General features: G+C 42.2%; 1 protein-coding gene across 11 annotated transcripts in view; it reads right to left on the bottom strand.

The window, feature by feature from the left end:
* The window catches only part of GBF1 (golgi brefeldin A resistant guanine nucleotide exchange factor 1), a 325,666-nt gene that overhangs the window by 139,268 nt on the left and 165,621 nt on the right, over positions 1 to 20,777 (bottom strand). For 5 of the 11 annotated variants that reach the window (XM_075348880.1, XM_075348885.1, XM_075348882.1 and 2 more), the window contains exons 8-10: positions 17,351 to 17,405; positions 10,690 to 10,764; positions 4,951 to 4,986 (exon numbers count right to left, since the gene is read on the bottom strand). In XM_075348880.1, the coding sequence (XP_075204995.1) occupies positions 4,951 to 4,986; positions 10,690 to 10,764; positions 17,351 to 17,405 (166 nt within the window). Of the gene's footprint in view, positions 1 to 4,950; positions 4,987 to 10,665; positions 10,765 to 17,350; positions 17,406 to 20,777 lie in introns of all 11 variants that reach the window. The other 6 variants (XM_075348884.1, XM_075348888.1, XM_075348889.1 and 3 more) reach the window with 2 other exon arrangements.

The following is a 20,777-nucleotide window of genomic DNA, read 5'->3' as shown; positions in this document are numbered from 1 at the left end:
TTTGTAAATTTTGTTGTAAAAATGAGAAATTGCTCATAAACTTTGAACCCCTATAACTTCCTTAAATTTTTTTTTTTTCCCAAAATTGTTCTGATGTAAAGTAGACATGTGGGAAATGTTATTTATTAATTATTTTGTGTCATATGTCTCGTTGGTTTTAGAGCATAAAAATTCAAAGTTTGAAAATTACAAAATTTTCGCGAAATTTCCGTTTTTTTCACAAATACGCAAAAAATATCGGCCTAAATTTACCACTAACATGAAGCCCAATATGTCACGAGAAAATCTCAGAATCACCGGGATCCGCTGAAGCGTTACAGAGTTATAACCTCAAAGTGACACTGGTCAGAATTGCAAAAAATGGCCTGGTCTTTAGGGTCAAAATAGGCTTGGGGCTGAAGGGGTTAAACCTTACAATACAAGGCAATGGAAAGACTCACAAAACCTCCAACCACCAAAAACAGCAACAACATAAAAAAAAGTGCTTGCGTTTTTTGAACCAAAAAGATAGGCCAGACTAGAAGCTGGTACGCGTGCAACGTGTACATTCACACTGTGGAGATTTCACAGAAAAAAACCCCAAGAAAAACAAAAAAAACCCTTTACTATCTGTAGGGTATACGTCAAGGGTAAGCAATTAATTTTCCTGAAGGGCCACATGAGAGACCGTGACTGATTTGGAGGGTCAAACCAATAGGCTGACATTAATTCTGCTTAATATTAATTACAGGTAAAATATCTGTTTGTACTGTATTAGACAATAGAGATAAAAAAAATGTTTAAAAGAACAGAAAGTCCTCAGTGGTTGATACCTTTTAATGGCTAACTGAAAAGATGGTCATAATAGCAAGCTTTCCAGACTACTCAGGTCTCTTCATCAGGCATGGTATAACACAAAATCTGAAGAGTCCCATATTTATACATATTGGCAATATTTATGGCCACAACAGTTTGTCCCCTTGCCATGCTGATAGTTCTGCTTCACATAACTTGTCTTATTTACTGCCCCATTCTATGTCCTGTTGTGTATAAATATGAGACTCTTGAGATTGTGTTATATTGAGCCTGAAGAAGAGACCTGCGTAGTCTCGAAAGCTTGCTATTATTACTATATTTTCAGTTAGCCATTAAAAAAAGATATCAACCACTCAGGACTCAGTTTTTTTCAAACATTTTAATATTAATTATAAATACTATTTTATATTAATTGTATCACTTAGGCTATGTGCCCACGCTGCGGAAAATTTGCGGAATTTGCCGTGATTTTTTCGTGGAAATTCCGCAGATTTTTCAAAAATCCGCAGTACAACGAGTCCCCAGCTATTTCTACGGCATTTTGGAACTGCCGTGTCCATGCTGCTTTTTTTCCGTAACGGAAATAATGCGGATTTCCCTGCGGAAAAATCTGCAGCATGTGAATTATTCCAGCGGATTTCTTCGCAGGGTCCTATACTTACCTGCCTTGATTGAAGACACTGGAATCACTTCCTCTGATACAGGAGAGCGCAGTGGAGCAAGGAGCGGGCAAGCAGGAGGTCGGCAGGGCCTGCACAAGCTTTGGTCATGTGACAGCCGGAGCTAGTTCAGGCCCGCCCACCTCCTGCAAAGTGCTGACAGACACGGCCGGAAAGAGAAGTGCTGCGTGATGGAGGCAAGTATGAACTCCCTGATCACTCCAGCACTTGTTCTGCATTGAGGATGCAGTGCCGAAGCCATGGCACTGTATCCTCAATGCAGAATGACCGCAGCATATCCGCAGGACATTCCGCAATACAACCGCAGCATTAAAACAGACAAAGTTGTGCTGCGGTGTTCTGGGAGCTACTGCGGATATAACCGCAGGACACTTTCCCCGTGGGCACATAGGCTTAATATTGAGAACAATTAAGTATGCTTACATCATTTATATACAGTATGAGCCTACATAGAGACCTCCTATATACAGCATGAGCCTTCATACAGCCCCCTATATACCATTTTAGCCCTCACATAGCTCCCATGCAAACTGAGTCCCCCACACAGCCCCCTACACTACACAATTTTATATATATTATATGCATGATGAGCCCCACAGTCTCTCTATATAGTGTGAGCCCCTATATTGCTATCTATATACAGTATGAGCCCCATATAGCCGCCTACATACATGAGCCCCACACAGCCTCTTATACACATTATGAGCCCCACATAACCTCCTATTATACATTATGAGCCCTACACATAGCCTACTATTATACATTATGAGCCCCACATTGCCTCCTATATACAGTATGAGCCCCAAATAACTTTGTATGTACAATTCTGAACTCCACAAGCCCTCCTCTATACAGCATGAGCCCCACATAACATCCTACATACATTTCAGAGCCCCCACACAGCCTCTTACATGCAGTGGGAAAAATAAGTATTTGATGCACTGCAGATTTTGCAAGTTTTCCGACCTTCAAAGAATGGAGAGGGTAAAAGAAAAAAAAAGAAAAATCACATTATATTTTTTTTTTTTTAAATAATGAATTTGCATTTTATTGCATGAAATAAGTATTTGATCACCTATCAACCAGCAAGAATTCTGTCTCTCAGACATGTTCTTTTTTTCTTTAAGGCTATGTGCCCATGGGACTCTGTATCTGCGGATTTTTCTGCATCAAAATCCGCAGCTTTCCCCCGAAATCCGCACCTTTTCATAGGTGCGGATTTTGTGCGGATTTGACGCGGATTTTGCGATTTTTTTTAATTCAATTGAATAGGCAAAATCCACTCGAAAATCCGCAACAATAATTGACATGCTGCATATTTTTTCCGCACGAAAATCTGCACGATTTCCGCTGCGGAAAAATCCGCAGCGTGGGCACAGCATTTCCCAAATGCCATAGAAATGGCTGGGGAGCAGCTGTGCTGCAGATTTCTGGAAAATCCGCGGCTTTTCCGCGAGAAATCCACAGCAAAATCTGCGCATTTTCCGCAGCGTGGGCACATAGCCTAAGAAGCCCACCTACTCTGCACTTATTACCTGTATTAATTGCACCTATTTGAATTCATACCCTGTATAAAAGACGCCTGCCCACACACTCAATCAAGCACACTTTAACCATGGAGCTAAAGACACCAGTGACAAAATTGTAGCCCTGCACAAGGCATGGATGGTCTACAGGCAAGCAGCTTGGTGAGAAGGTAACAAATGTTGGCACAAATATTAAAAAATGGACGAAACACACGCTAATTGGTGGAAGACAGAGCCAGCCACACTGTCCTTCATCAATGTGTTCACCGCTGTCTGCATCTTCAGGATGGAAGTAGCGGTGACATAGGAAGGCAACGGTGGATGGGTGGGCAGCGGGGGAGGGCATGGTGCGGCACAAGGTCCACTGGTTTCAGCCCTTCGGCTTTCTCTGTCTGCAGTCCACAATGGAACAGCCAGAGGGCCGGATGTAGCCTACAGGCAGCACTTTGCCCGACCCTGGTATATGCTCTTTTTTTCCTTCTTAGGTCTTAACCACTACATGGCCAGTGTGAATGTGCGCTTACACTTTGCACGTATACTAGCTTCAAGTGCAGGTCATCTTTTTGGTTTTGCTGCAATTTTCGCAAACAAGGGCATGGCCAAGTATTTCATCTGTACAGCTTCAGATGGAGAGGTATCTATGTCCGGATCCTGTCCTGCCCTGACCTTAGTCACACTGAAATCATTTACACACATGGTAGGAGTTTAATACGGGAAACAGGTTAAGACCGTCCCGATGGGTACACATTGTCTTACTGGGATGGCTTTCATTTTAATCAAATTAGGGTTAGCCAAGTACCCCATGTTATTTAAAAGTACTATTCCTATATACTTCCTGTAGGGTTTATGCTAATTTTGTTTATTTTCTTGGATTTAGAGTAAGGATCTAGTTGGACGGGTGCAGTGTTGCTGACACAGCTCTTGGATGGTGCAGATTCCTTTTTTTTATGATACCTAATTTGCAGCTATGAGATCTGGCTTATTCATCGCATTTTAATGGTCACTGGGTATTAGAAGCTGGTGTAAGGAAATGTATAGCAAAAGCGGCAATCTACGGAAATATCAGATGTTTTACAAGGTTAAAGAAATGTTCTACTTGGCTCTGAGAGATTTTGATGATTTTTGGAAGGTACTGGTTTTCCTTAGGGTGCTTTCACACCATTTTTTCCCCCTCTCGTTCAGTGGTCTCATTAGTGCTTATGTCCGAAGAACATGCAAAACAGAATATGGAAGTATGTGCCGATGGAGCCATTGACTGTAATGATGCAGACAGTCACCGTGGGCTCTGTTGTGCACCATTTTAAGCCATATACGCCCACTAAAGACAGACCCTTAGATGTAGTAGAGATTTACTAAGGGAGCACTACATGCAAGATGACCAATGGGATATTTGCAAAGAGAATAGGTACCTTTCAAGAGACAGATTTTCTTTATCGAGATGGACTCATTTGCAAATTACACTAAGCACAAAATATCACAAATAGGCTTTGAATCATGGAATAAAACACAGAAGGGAGGAGGGGTGTGGGGGGATTCTTTATTTAAAACCACCCATCTATGAGAAAAAATGCAGACTGGGTACGGAGAAGAGACTATTCCTCTATTGTAGTGCCCCAGGCTCATCAATGCCATTACATGGAAGGCCATTCATTGGAATGGTCATTATTAAGTACCACATTGTTTGATGGGATTGCAATATCCAACATGAAGACACAGAAATCATAAAACATTGATATTTTCTGAAAGCAGACAAGTTCACTTTAAAAGTGGAATCTGTATATTGAAGACCACTGCCTGTTATATGTATTCTAATGTACAGGGGGCAATAGAAGATAACATTAAATGCACTTTTACACAGTCACAAAAGTGTTCAGAAATGTACAGAAACTCACAAGGTGGAGAAATACTGTTATGAGGGAGGGGAGACGGTAAATTACAAGCCACCTTACCTGTACTCGTTTGTTTTTCCAAAAGAGATTGTAAGCCTCAAGAAGAAAATGGCACGAGCCATAATTAGTAATTCATGTAAAGTCCAGTCGGATTGCAGACAGGGGACTACTTGACACACCAAGACGTGAAGGTTAGGGCACGACAACATGCAAATTTTAGAAGGGCACTCCATGGTTCCAAATGTATTTAGTTGTGTCATAGTAAAAGTTGTACATGTTATTAAAATTTATACTGATGCAAATACTAAAATACAATCTAAGACCCATCTTCAATCTTATCTAAAAAAAATCCCCCCAAGATTCGCATCAATGCTGTAAAATTCAGGTCTTGCAGCCATGTCCTTCTAAGCTGACCACAAACCATCCACTACTCGTTTTCTTAAACCCCCTTTTCTAAAGCAGGTGGTATGTATAGTAAAGCAAAAATGGCCCCCCTATAGAGAGCAACAAAAAAACTGTACAGATCTGCTTCATAAAAAGTGTAGCTTAATACAGAAAAAAAAAAAACATCAAGCCTACTCAATACAAATTAGAGTAGACTCATTTTGTGCTGTTTTGTATGATTCTCCGAAAATAAGACCTACTCTGAACATGGGCTCTAGCATAATTTTACAGAATTTCTGGAATATGCTTGAAATAAAAGCCCTGCTCAAAAAATAAGCTGTGGTTACAATCAGGGCTGACGTTAAGTAGAGTCAAACTGGGCAATCACTCAGGGCCCCCACTGTTTGGGACCCCCAGCATTTCTAACCTGAGGTTAAGAATGCTTAAGGACCTTTGGTGACTTCACAGTCATTTGACCATACGGTCACCAATGGTCTCTTAACTGCAGGAGACTAAAAGGGACAGGAGATAGGAAAGTATGCAGGACTGGTGTTTGGGAGAAGGGAGAGCAAACTGGGAAATCTCAGGGCCCCCAGCATTTCTATTCTGAGGTTAAGACTGCTTAAAGAATTTTGGAGACATCATGGTCATTTGACCATGATGTCACCAAAGGTATCTTAACTGCAGGAATCTAGAGCTTAAGAGGAGACAGGCTGGTATGTACGTAATGTATGTGTATAGTCATGTGTATGTATGTGCATTGTGTATATACATCAGTGTGTTGATGCCCAAGATTTGTACGATTCTTAATTTATTAAGTGGTATACACCTTTTAATGAATTAGGTGCATCTTAAGGTACCGTCACACTTAGCGACACTCCAGCGATCCCACCAGCGATCTGACCTGGCAGGGATCGCTGGAGCGTCGCTACATGGTTGCTGGTGAGCTGTCAATCAGGCAGATCTCCACAGCGATCAGAGATCAGCCAACAGCCACCCGTGTAACGACGCTGTGCTTGGTAACCATAGTACACATCGGGTTACTAAACAAAGCGCTTTGCTTATAGTTACCCGATGTGTACCTTGGGTACGTGTGCAGGGAGCCGGCTTCTAGAAGCTGCGGACGCTGGTAAGCAAGGTAAATATCGGGTAACCAAGCAAAGCGCTTTGCTTGGTTACCTGATGTGTACCTTGGTTACCAGCGTCCGCAGAAGGTCCAGGACATTCAGCAACGACCGGCAACCTCCCAGCAGGGGCCAGGTCATTGCTGGATGTCACACACAGTGACATCACTAGCAAGATCGCAGTTGCGTCACAAAAACCGTGACTCAGCAGTGATGCCGCTAGCGATGACGCTTAGTGAGACGTGGCCTTTACTTTAGCGGCCTCATTCATTAACACTGCCCTGCACAACACCAGTCGTAATAAATCAGGGCCATTGTTCTCATTATAACATCACTTCGTCCGGTGTAAACAGATTTGCCGCTGATAACATATGTAGTGGGACAGAATGGTCTATTAGTCACCGTTCTAACCCCTCGTTCTTCGTCAGCATGCGTAAAGAGTAGACTGTTGTACATGGAAAAAGGAAATAGGATATCAAAAAATCATTTAAGATCCTAGTCTTTTTTTTTTTTTTAGAAGAAACATGGTATGTTTATAGCTGACACTTATCAAAATTGTATTGTCATAGAGAATGTGGAGAGATACTGTTGAAAAGCAAAGCTGCCACTGCTTGCAGCATTGGAGAAAGCTCATAGTTTAGGCCAGCGGCCCCCACCAAGCTGCGGGCCAATCTGTCAATCTTCAGGAGTACACCGCTCCCCGGCAAGGATGAGAGCAGTGTGATCCGGATAGGAACATGAGACAACCACTTTAAGTAGTACAGTTGCAGAGAGCGCCACATCAATGTAGAGGAGCCATGCAATGGTCCACTAGGAAATTACATATCCAAATAGCCTGTTCCCAAAAGTGAACAGTGTCCCCAGTGACTGCCTTTAGAAGTAACAACATGACTTTGATAATTAATCCAAAGCAGAAACTATTTGCATGCAGCTTCTTCAGGGATTTTGCCCCACAGTAGGAGGACCAATTGACAGACAAAAATCCTGAACAGCTGTATGAAAACGGGATTCTGGTTGAGACTTTATAGCCTAAGTTATGTGGCAAAATTCTTTAAACTGTTGATATTAACCTATAGGAATAAAACTTCTATCAGGTGGCACTAGAGACTTTGTCCTCTTCGTTGGTGAAAAGGCTTTATTTAAAAAGGACAGACAGGAACACAATCAGAGCCTAAAAGATTGTGAATATTTCAGTCCGTGTCCTGTTCAAAAAGAAGCAGACAGCCTTGGAAAAGTTTAAAAGCACCACTCCAGCATTATTTTTTATTTATTTTTTAGGGCATAGCACTTTAAAATGTAAGCTCCCTTCCCCGGTATTATACTCACCTGCTGCCATCTTCATCCTTTTTCGGAGCTGCTCGGGTCCCACAGCACCACCTAGGGCTGGGAACTTCTGATTGGTCAGAAGTCAGATGGTACATCACAAGCGCTCAATGTAGCTCTAGGAGGGTCAGAACGAGACTCTCCTAGAGATGCATTGAGTTGTGACCTCCGGCGGGCTCCATGAATCACGAGAGCTGCCAGCAGGTCACAAATAGCTGAATACCGATGCTAGAAAAAAGGACGATGGTTGCAGTTGAGTATAATACAGGGGTCAGGGGACTTACATTTAAAGCACCACTACAGCATTAAAAATAGGGTGGGGAGAGGGAGGGGGGAAAATCGCTGGAGGGGTGCTTTCAGAAAAAAAGACCTGCTTTATTTTCAGATACAATTTGTAATACACAAAAGTGGAGACAAGGAAAAAAATTACAGAATGTAAATACCTTAAAACAAGTAAAAATTCAAAAAAGGGTATGTCCCACTAAAACAATCACTATCTAAAAACCTAAATTCAGGTGCACAGACAGTAGTTGGGGACAATTTTGCAGAAGACCACAGACATCCATTATCCAAAGCAGCTAAAAAAAAAAAAGCGACTGACATCTGCAGGTCGTAACTCAGAAAAATTACAGGAAATATTCTAACAGTAGATGCGTTTGAAAAGCTACACTTGAAAACCTCAGGTGACTATCTGATATTGCGGGACCGATTATAAATCTGAAAGAGGGTGACCCCGTTGAAAGGAATCAGTCAGTGGGACTTCACCCCCCAAAGAATGTGTGTGTATATAACAGTTTTTCTTATATATACAGTGGAACCTTGCTTAACGAGAACAATCCGTTCTGGGTCTGTGCTTGTTAACAAAGTTACTCGTTCAGCAAAGCAAGATTTCCCATAGGAAATAATGCAAGCTCAGACAATTCGTTCCACAACGTGTGAAATGTCCCATTCTGGTCCTCTATTGTGCCATTCCACACATGCACAAACACACACAAACACACAAGCACGCACATATTATGCTCACCTTACCTTCCGTTGCATCGCTGGTCTCCTGGGATTTGCTGTTCTCTGGTACGGGGCCGGGCTGTGTATCGGGTTACCATAACGACGAGGGAGGAACTTCCGCGGCCAGAGCGCTGACGTCAAAGGCAGAGCCGCTTGCCTCTGATTGGCCAGCGTGCTGCCTTTGAGTAGCGTCTGACAGGAAGTTCCTGCTTCGTCGCTATGGATGCCAATGCACAGCCTGGAGTGGAGCAGAGCGGCAAACTACAGGACCCAGGAGGCCGGCGATGAAACGGAAGGTACACATATTATATTATATGCTCACCTTACCTTCCGTTCCATCGTGGGCCTCCTGGGTCATGTAGTTCGCCGCGAGGACGTCGCGATGTACCCGGGAACTACAAGAACCATGAGGCCGGCGGTGGAACGGAAGGTAAGGTGAGCATAATACTGTATGTGCGTGCGTGTGTTTGTGAGTACATGTGTGTGTGTGTGTGTGGAATGCAAGTGCGAGTTAGAGCATGGTGGATGTACAGAACCGGAAGCGTGTGCGGTGAGGATTTCGCTCGTACAGCAAAGCTTTCTCGTAAATAGAGTTACAAATTTACAGAAAGCTTTGCTTGTTAAGCGAAATTCTCGTTAAGTGGGTTACTCGTTAAGCGAGGTTCCACTATATATATATATATATTATATAGATAGATAGATATTTATTATACAGCCATACCTTTACATAGCAGTCTGTAGCTCAGAAATCAGTTTAACAATTAATATGTATATGAGGCTGAATAAGTATGGAGATCTGTCACTCCTGGTCTATTCTCACCACCAGTGCCAATTCCACCTCCTGAATGACAGCTTCTTTGCTGCGGGACTTCAGCAAAGGAGTAGTCAGGCAAGGCAGGAAGAGTCTGCGCTGGGCAGAGGCAGAGCTGGAGTCACAGAGGCGTCAGAGAATATAAATTCAAACACTGATTTAACGGAGGAGCGGACTGGCCATATAAAAGGTATTGCTGGACTGGTCTTTGGAATAGCTTCATGCACATATACACTGTTTAGTGTATGAAATCATGCAGACAGATTCCCTTTAAAGTAAGCTAAAGTGATGGAGGGGTAAAAAAAAAAACCACAAAAAAACTAAAAAAAACTTTACATCATTTCAAATTCACTGCTGCTCTGAACGCATTTAGAATTGCTAATCTTGCCCTTAGAAACAATCTTGTACACTTATGCTGAGTGCGTACACTGACTTTTTTGCTGCGTTTTTGTGCATTTTTGGTCTAAAAACTGCATGACTGCTTCCCCAGCAAAGTCTACGAGTTTTCATTTTTCCTGTCTGCATGGTACTTTTTTTTTTTTTAGCTGTGTTTTTGTGGTGACCACAAAGATGCAGCATGTCAATTCTTTTTGCGTTTTTCACCCATTGAATGTATTGGGAACAAATGAAACAAAAAAACGAAGCAAAACGCACAAACACACGCATGCATTTGTGTGTTTTTTAGGGGCCAAAAACGCAAAAAAAACCATCTTTGTGGTCAGAAAAAAAAAAGGCAGCGTGAGCACATAGTCTTATTCTGAAGAGCTGCTGTGACTATCAAACATTTTAAGTGGCTGTGAACTAGGACATTTTTTGCTAAAATATTGCACTTACATAACTGATGGCAATGCACATGTGCCGCTGTAAAGGCTAGTATCCAATACATATGGAAGCAGGACTGATTCATTAGCAACTACATTCCAAATGTAGCAGTTACAAAGTGACCAACTAAATCTCAAGTGTGTCAGTCAAAACACAGCAAAGCCCCTTCGCCTCATGCATCCACCAGAAAAGCCATGCTAACAGGTCACAATGAGGATGGAGGGAAAGCAAACAGGCTACAAGAAAGAAATTGGTGCCTGTGACTTAGTTGCACACCGCACAGATATGGAGGAACGAAAGAGAGACCTTTAGGCTCTTAAAAAGTAGTACCCTCTCTAACTGGTTCACGTTTTTGGATTGTTCACCACTATTGGTGTCCAGTTTGCAGAGAAGACATGAAGAGATCTGCAGAAAACAGGTAAATGTATGAATGTAAACAAAACAAACAAAAGGAAAACATAAAGAGGAGTAAGTACAGCAGGAGAGGTCACATACATAGGGATGCAAAACACTGTGGAGAGCAATAAAAAGGCAGGTAATTGGAGCTAAAACACATTGTACAGTACTCCTGAAACGACACATCAAGTCATAAATGGACTTGGCCAATTAAACGGGAATTCCCAAGAACAAAGATAGATCTTGAAATAATAATAATAATAATAATAATATCTATGCATGGATGTGTTTTACAAAAATGTTCCTGTGCTGAGATAATCTTATATATGTGCCCCTGCTATGTGCTGTGTAATGGCCGTGTCTGACCGTACAGGAACATGGTCTGATCATACCACATCCCCTGGGCCGAGGGAGGAAGTAAAAAGGTATATAGATATTACAGCACGGGATCACAATAAATACTTTGAGGGAAAACATTGAAAAAGAAAAGAAAAGAAAAAAGGCAGGGAAATGCTTTACTTCACAGAAAGAATTTGCTATGAACCTGTGCTGTGATGTCTATATATCTATCGCTCTCTCTATATTATATTATAAAATATAATATAATATAATATAATATAATATAATATAATATAATATAATATAATATATATATATATATATATATATATATATATATATATATATATATATATATACATATCTACCAATATATCTCTATCTATAGATATATATCTACATCTATATATCTCTCTCTATATATATATGTCTCTCTCTATGTCTCTACCCATCTATCATAGATATATATATAGATATATATATATATATATATATATCTCGCTATCTATCCTCTCTTTGCATCCTCAACGGTCCGGGAGATGTGTTATGATCAGAACATGTTCCTGTACAGTCAGACACGGCCATTACACAGTACATAGCAACGGCACATATAAGATTATCACAGCACAGGAACTTTTTTTAAAAAAAAAAAAAACCAACACATCCAATTGTGCTTATTAATATTTCAAGGTCCATTGATTAAATTCAACTTTACTTTGTTAGAAAACCCCTATAATGGAGGATGAAAGCCAAGAAAAACCTGAAAGAAAAGAAAGGATCACCTGTCCAGAGATGACCTGTCTAAAATAAAGTTAATGCAAAATACATTGAAAAATCCAGCAACTGCTATTTTCAAATGTTAAAGAGAATCGGTCACCAGGTTTTTGTCACTTAATCTGAGAGCAGCATAGCGTAGGGGCGGAGATCCTGATTCCAGGGATGTTTCACTTACTGGGCTTCTTAGTGTAGTTTTGATAAAGTACTACTTGCCGTGCTGTCAGGTAGTTCATCATATTCATGAGCTCTGTAAAACTGCTAGATCTGCAGCAGAGAAAACACTGATTTTATCAAAATTACAGCAAACAGCTCAGTAAGTGACATCACTGGAATCAGGGTCTCTGTCTCTTCATTATGCTGCTCTCAGATGGAGTAGCAAAAACCTGATGACATATTCCCTTTAAACAAATACTACTTACACTGCTCAGGGAACAAAATAAAAAGGAGGTTTTTCTTTTAGGAAGTAGAAGAATATCAATGATTAGAATAGGATGCTCTACAGATATAGTTTATTTTCACCTCATTCTTACAAAACTGAAGGCAAGGAGCAGTGCTCTATACAAAGAACCTGCTCAGGGCTTACAAAATTTACAGCACTTTTTTCCACTGAAGTTTGTACACATTCTTCCGACTGTATGGGCTGAAATCAACGGCAAATCTACAAATAACACATGAGGCTTCTGCCACGGAAACATGCAAATTATCTGCTGCAACTTAACTGACACAAGAGCAAATATCAATAAATATAATAAAATGTTCAAACACCACTACAATTTTATGGGAAAAAAAGGATTTTATTGAAAAACGTCTAGGAAGATAAGCACGTCACCCTCAGCAATGGTTAAAATGCATTTTCTTTATTTGCAAATCACTTTTAAAAAGGATCAAGCAGGAGGCTAGAGAGCCATATCGACAAAGATAATCCTGAAGACTAAAGCTGGGTTCACACATAGTGACAGCGACAACGACGTCGCTGTTACGTCACCATTTTCTGTGACGCAACAGCGACCTTGTAAGTCGCTGTTATGATCGCTGCTTAGCTGTCAAACAGCAGACGCAGCAGCGATCATAACGACACGCGTCGCTGTGCTACAAGTGCAGAGAGCAGGGAGCTGCACACACTGCTCCCTGCACTCCTAGCTACAGTACACATCGGGTTAATTACCCGATGTGTACTGCAGCTACATGTGCAGAGAGCAGGGAGCCGGCACTGACCGCGTTAGAGCGGCGGACGCTGGTAACGAAGGTAAATATCGGGTAACCAGGGAAAGGGCTTCTTGGTTACCCGATGTTTACCGTGGTTACAGCTTACCGCAGGCTGCCAGATCCCGGCTCCTGCTCCCTGCTCGCTTCAGTTCGTCGCTCTCTCGCTGTCACACACAGCGATGTGTGCGTCACAGCGGGAGAGCGACGACCAAAAAATGAAGCTGGACATTCAGCAACGAGCGGCGACCTCACAGCAGGGGCCAGGTCGTAGCTGGATGTCACACACAGGGACAGCGACGGGACGTCGCTGCTACGTCACAGAAAATGGTGACATAGCAGCGACGTCATTGTCGTCGTTGCTGTGTGTGACACCACCTTAAACTACCGAGCGCCTGAAGAACTAAAAAACAAAAAGGGTGAAATGACCTTTTCAGCTTCTAAAAAAAAGATCATTGTTTTCAGCAGCTCATCGCCCTGTGTAAGCAGGACCTGTGCTGCCGAGAACAATGGTAGCCTATGCACAGTGAACGATTATTAAAAGACTATTAAGCTAAGTGTGGCCTGTCTGTATAAACTGGAAATTAAAGGAAACTTGTCAGGTGCAATATGCACCCAGAGGAAAGCAGTTCTGGGTGTATATTGCTAATCCCTGTCTAACCGTCCCTGTATATAGTAGCATACAGAAAGAACACCTGTGGAGAGATCTTAAAATTGCTGTTGGGAGAAGACCCCCTTTATATAGGAGAGACCTGGAGCAGTTTGCAAAAGAAGAGTTGTCCAAAATTCCAATTGAGAGGTGTAAGAAGCTTGGTGATGGTTCTAGGAAACCATTGATTGCAGTTATTTATGCCAAAGGGTGCGCAACCAAATTTTTTTTTTAATTCTTTATTTAACAGCAAACATGGAGACATTCCACTGAAAAAAATACATATAACATTTTACAGCCAGTATAAGCCAATGTTACATCAATCTGACTTTTGTATATGGAAATAACACCTTGGCCCTTCCATGTGTGCAACCAAATTTTAAGTTGACGGTGCCAAAATGTTTTTTCAGGCCTTTTTTTGGGGTTGAGTGTCAACTTATGTCTAAATTGCATTTCTTTGTGTTTCTTTGTGTTGTTCCAATACACACAAAGGAAAACACAGTGTATAACAATGTGTAATTGCAATCATTTTCTGGAACAATTTGAAATGTGCCAACACTTTCAGCCATGACTATCTCCAGGTGACCTCAGGTCTTACGGCACATGCTCACAGGCTCCTGTCATTATGTTGTAGGACAGGCTTCGATCAGGGTAAAAAGGCCATCGCCATTTTAATTCTAGTGATTTCTGGTCTAACAAATCAGTTATTTTGTCAAATGAAATGTATCTATGATACATAGTTATGATGAGGTTTCCTTTGGGCATTTTATTTTTTTTTTCTATTCTTCAAAATCTTCTTTAAATGTTGGTGGTGCCGCTAGCTTTTCCTTCAAGACATTTCATTTTGACTGTGAGAGGCCGCACCACTGTGCAATGTAGAGATAGTCCTTCTGTGGTCAGGGGAACAGGAGACTAAAGAGCTTGCAGAATAGAGTCAAGCCTCTCTTTCCAGCTATAATTTTCCTAGGGCTGCTTTCACGCCTCCAGTTTTTCCTGTGCGGCACAATCCGGCGCTTTGCAGAAAAACCACAACCGGTTTTTTTTTTTGCCGCTGATTGCGTTTTTTTTGCATAGACTTACATTAGTGCCGTATTGTGCCGCATGGGCTTGCGTTCCGTCCGTTTTTTTCCGTATGCGGCGGCCGGATGGAACGTTGACTGGCACGTTTTTTTGTCCGGATTGCAGATTTGCAATGCATGCCTAAGGACGCCGCATGCGGCAAACACCGCATCCAGCCGCTGCATGCGTTTTTTTCCACTGCGCATGCTCACCTGGCAATTAGCTAATGGGAAGTAACAGAAGATGGGAGAAATTGTCAATTTTCTTTCTGTATACAAAGGCACGGACACAGAGAGTCTCATTATCCTACTAATCTTCACATAGAAATTTCTATTCTTCCTATGATGGTAAGGCGCTATTCACATCTGAGTTGGAGGCATCACTGTGTGTCTGTTGCGAATCACAAGTATACTCCTTTTTTATAGGTATAGTTACAGCAGGTGTAATAAGTGCTGAACACGTCACCAATTTTCTAAGAAAATATATTTCTAAAAATGGTACGGAGATGAAATTCTCACTACATGTTGGTAACAATCCATCCAATCCATAAATGCAAAACATAAACCGTAGAAGTCCATGAATTAAAGTGTAACAATGAGAAATGACAAGGAGCAGTGGCGGGGCTGGGGGAAGTATTGATCACATACAGAAAAATGTGCAAAAAGCCATGGAGAGTCATGATAACATCAGCTGAAATCTATCAGCAATTAGAAAGCAATACTCCCAGTTAGTGAAACATAACATCGGATGGTTCAACTGATGGCCTACAAAAAGGTGTCTCATCACAAAGGTGCCACATGAGAAACATCTCATAATGGGTAAAACTAGTGAGATGTCACAAGACCTTCGCAAACCTTATTCTTGCAAAATATACTGATGGCAATCTTACAGAAAAATTTCTAAATTACTGAAGGTTCCATCGAGCACTGTTGGGCCATGATCCAGAAGTGGAAAGAACATTTCACAATAAATCAGCCATGATCAGGTGCTTCCTCACAAGATTTTAGAAAGGAGGAGTGAAAAGAATTATCAGAAGAGTTGTCCAAGAGCCAAGGACACCTGTGGAGAGCTACAGAAAGACCTGGAATCAGCAGGTACAATTGTGTAAAAAAAATAATAAGTAATGCAGTCAACCTCCATGGCCTGTATCTCACCACACAAGAATCCACTGCTGAAGAACCATGCTCAGTATATCAATATTTCAAGTGTGTTTCTGTGGAAGAATGGGATAAAAATCACAGCTGAGCAACACATGCAACTAGTTTCTGCATACAGGAGGTTTCCTAAAGCGGTAATCACCAAGAAAGGACATTTTTTTTTCAGAAACTGTTTGATTTCTTTACCCGTGTGGATTGAATGGGTTGTTACCGCCATCTGGTTAGAAATTCATGTCATATATTTACTTAGAAAATTAGTGACGTGTTAAATACTTCTTGCACCCACAGTATATGTCTAGTAAATAGTTATTATATATAGCTCGGTCTTTTGTATGCCACAGAGTCATAGCATGTTAGGGGTCCAGCACTCTCATTAATTCAGTTCTGCTCATATGATAGAGAGGCTTGATGTACCTTTGTCATGACCCTTTCTCCAACGTTAGTAGCAAAGTTAAAGCACGACTTCAGGGTTTGATTTTTCCGCTGGAGTGGAGCTTTAAATTTAAGTCCCCGACCCAATTTTTATACTTGCCCTCCTGCGGTTTCATAATTTTTCGGCGTTGCTTCGGTCCCGCGGCACCATCTTTTCTGTAACTTCTGACTGGCCAGAAGTCAGCGTTACGTCACAAGGGTTCAATGCATCTCTATGAGAGCCAGAATGAGGCCTTCATAGAGATGTACTGAGTTGAGACCTCCAGAGTGCTTAATGAACACTGCAGCTGGCAAGGCACAAATTGCCATAGACCAACGAGAGCAGCTTTGGAAAAAGATGAAGATAGAGGAGTATAAAACCGGGGTCAGGGTACTCACATTTAAAGCATCACTCCATCGCTGAATTAAAAAAAAAATACCCTGGAGTGGCATTGTTTTCAGCTTGGAGGGGTGAAGTTCATCAGGACATTTCTGTGGCAATTTTCATTTCAAGAAGTGAAACCAAATCAATACTAATCTTACTCTAGAAAATAATGTAAACCTATCCTGGAAGGACAGAACATCTATAGAATAATACAAGCTTTAGAATATACTGGGAATTCCCCCATCTCAGCACCAGGGTTGTGTAAGTGGTAAATTCCACTTTGTTCAGTTGTGCTGAGGATATACAAGTAACCCTTTCTGGACATTCGTGATCTTGATGCTATAATAAAAAGACTCATCAGAACCAGTTACTAGTACATAACATATGTTAACTAAAATCACACAAAATAAAACCCAAGTAAATGAAAATTAAAAAACTGTATATTTTTAAGAAAAATTGTACAAAAATGTACAGGAAAAAAAAATAATTAAAAAGTATGAAAGCTATGGTAACAGCATTTTCACAAAGTCAAATCCTAGCTCCACAAAGTACACCACGTACTCATGCAAATTAGTCCAACAGACGTAAAAGCTAAGAAAAACAATGTTTAAATACCTTTTTCATATTCGTTCCCGTGTAACTTTTCGATTCTTCCTTAAAGTGAGGTAATCTGGAAGAAATATGGCACGCTACAGTATCTGATATGAGATCTGAATTTATCAGCAGTATACAGTATAAATTATTACATAGCTAATATTTATGAGCATTAGTGAGAAATTTTATTCTAACTTCTTTATCTTTTAGTAATAATAAGTTAATTAAAAAAAAATAAAAAAAAATTAAAAAACCATTTAAGACAATAGAGGAAAAGTGAAATCAGGATCTAACACCATCAGCCTGGCATTTTACGCCAGTGGGAACATCAGTTATATTAGGAGTTGGAGCGCGTGGTCGTGACACACAGAGATAATTGAGTTTTGAAGGTCAGTGTTTTGCAGTAGCAGTTTCAAATTTTCACCTGCATGATTTGTAATGGCATATCATTAATGGAAAACATGCTCCAGTGAATGCCAGCTCATTCTTATTTTTGTCCTTTGGCTGCAATCACAATAAAAGGATTTCTCTTCAAAATTACAGAAAAATAACGTATAACTCATCTAAGGCTGCTTTCACACTTCCATTGTTTTGCATCAGTCACAATCCGTTTTGTGACTGATGTGACGGATGTGGTGGAGATTGTGATAAAACCGATGGGATGGATCCGTTAAAGAAAACTGATCCATTGTAGCAAGTTTGTACCTGGCAGAATCCAGCTGTGGCCGCGGGTAACCTGAGTGACGTCACCGCTGACAGCGCAACTCACTTCAGTTGCTCTGTGGAGCTCAAAGCGAGAGGCGGTGTTTTACGGCCGCTCCTGCCAGCTTCCGATGTAGCAGAGCTGAAAGCGTCGTGGGACCTCATGTGGATTACGTTGGACCTGGATGGGTATTTGGGGATTTTAATAAAGTGGTGAAAGAGGGTGTTTTTTTGTCTTTTATTTCAAATAAAGAATTTTTCAGTGTTTGTGTTTATTTACTTTCACTACAGTTTAGTGATGGGGGGGGGTGTCTCCGACACCTGCCATCACTAAGCTAGGACTTAGTGACAGCTATGGGCTGCAATTAACTCCTTATTTACCCAGATTGCGACCGCACCAGGGCAATTCGGGATGAGTCTGTTAGAGTCCCGGGACTGTCACATCTGATGGATGCGGCAATTCCGGGTGGCTGCTGGGTGATATTTTTAGGCTGGGGGGCTCCCCAAAACATGGGGCTCCCCATCCTGAGAATACCAGCCCTCAGCCATGTGGCTTTACCGAAAGAGAGAGAAAGAGAGAGAGAGAGAGAGAGAGAGAGACAAGGCCAAAAATGTTTTGACAAAGAATGCAAGGCACTGCACAACTCCCTAAGGGTAGCCTCAAATCAAAAACACAGAGACCCAGACAACAAGGAGCTAAGAGTGGTCCATGACACCCTACAGAGGCAATACAAGCGAACCCTCAAGTAGAAAAAACAAAAGCACATCTCCCACAAAATGCAGCAGCTCGAAGACTCCCTCCAGGACAACTCATTCTAAGAGACATGGAGCCATATCTGTGCAAAGTACCCTTCACATTCAAAATGCCAACATCTGGCACAGGTCAAGGGGCCTCTACAAGAATCTCCCAGAAGAAGACCTAAACCCAGAACAAGAACATCTAATGACTAAATTGAGGGACATGGAGGAGACAATCAAGGACTTTCAAAATCCTCTGGACATACCAATCAGTGTACTGGAAATAAAAGACAGAATCAAACTGCTAAAATGTAAGAAGGCCGCGGGCAGTGACGGCATCCTGCCTGAGATGATCAAATACAGTTCCCCAGACATTCATGCAGCACTGGCAAAACTATTCACCCATGTCCTGACTGCCTGCTACTTCCCTCAAAGCTGGAATCAAGGTCTGATAACGCCCATCTACAAGAATGGAGACAGATATGATCCAGCAAACTACAGAGGGATCTGTGTCAACAGCATTCTGGGAAAACTGTTTAACAGCATCATCAATAAAAGGATTATCGCCTTCCTCACCCAGGGTGACGTCCTCAGCAGAAGCCAATCTGGGTTCATGCCAAACCACCGCACCACCGATCACATCTACACCCTGCAAAGCCTCATCAAGACCCGGGTCCACGGCAAAAAACAGGGGAAAATATTTGCATGTTTCGTGGACTTCAAAAAGGCATTTGACTCAGTGTGGCATCCAGGCCTGTTCCTGAAACTTCTGGAGAGCGGAATAGGTGGCAGAAGCTACGACGTGATCAAGAGCTCATACACTGAGAACCGATGCAGCGTGAAGGTGAACGGGAAGAGGACGGCCTTCTTCCAACAGGGCCGTGGGGTCAGACAGGGCAGCAGCCTGAGCCCAACCCTATCCAACATCTATATAAATGGACTAGCAGCAGCTCTAGAGTCCTCCCCCACTCCAGGTCTCAGTCTGCATGACCGAGAGGTGAAGATCCTGCTGTACGCAGATGACCTCCTGCTACTCTCCCCAACTGAAAGAGGCCTCCAAGATAGCCTGGCAGTACTGGAAACATTCAGCACCACATGGGCGCTTCCCATCAACCAAAAGAAGACCAAAGTCATGGTGTTTCAGAAGAGGAACCAGAATAAAATAAACACTCCCACCTTCACATTAAATGGCTCCACGCTGGAGAAAACCAGCAGCTATACCTACCTCGGTCTGGAGCTAAGCAATAACGGGAGCCTCAAGCAAGCAGCAGAAGCCCTGAAAGGAAAAGCGTGCAGAACCTTCTACGCCATCAGAAGACAACTGTACCACCTCAAACCACCTGTGAGAGTCTGGCTCAAGATATTTGACAGCGTCATCACCCCTATACTGCTGTATGGCAGCGAGGTATGGGGCCCAGTGACCTACCCAGACTACACAAAGTGGGATTCCAGCCCAACCGAAGTCTTCCACATGGAGTTCTGTAAATATCTCCTCCAAGTCCATCGCAGCACCTCAAACATAGGTTGTAGGGTAGAGCTGGGCCGATTCCCCTTATGGCTCAGTATACACAAGAGGGAGCTATCGCACCAGGCGCACATACAGAACAGCAACCATCATAAAGCCCTGCTGAGCCAGAGCCCAGAGCAAGCCAGGAACCCCGGCAGCCAGTCCAGCCAAAGTCAGCAACACACCCTGACAAAAGCCCAAATAAAAGATCTCAGAGAGCCACAAGATGCAATACATAGACGACTGGAAGAGTGAATTAGAGAACTCCCAGAAACTCACCATCTACCGGTCACTGTAGAGGGACTACACTCTGGCCCCATATCTGGAAAGGTTACGCCACCCAAAGACAGGCAGACCCTGAGCTTGTACAGGCTGAGTGCCCACAGCCTAGAGGTGGAAACAAGGCGGCACCGACAGACATACAAGCTGCAAGAGAACAGACTGTGCGCCAGCACTGCCAGCAGGGCGCTCTGGAGGACAAGGCACACTTCCTGCTGCACT

Source organism: Anomaloglossus baeobatrachus, chromosome 5, assembly GCF_048569485.1.
Source record: "Anomaloglossus baeobatrachus isolate aAnoBae1 chromosome 5, aAnoBae1.hap1, whole genome shotgun sequence".
Classification (NCBI taxonomy): Eukaryota; Metazoa; Chordata; class Amphibia; order Anura; family Aromobatidae; genus Anomaloglossus; species Anomaloglossus baeobatrachus.
This window is presented reverse-complemented; position numbering and strand designations above follow the sequence as displayed.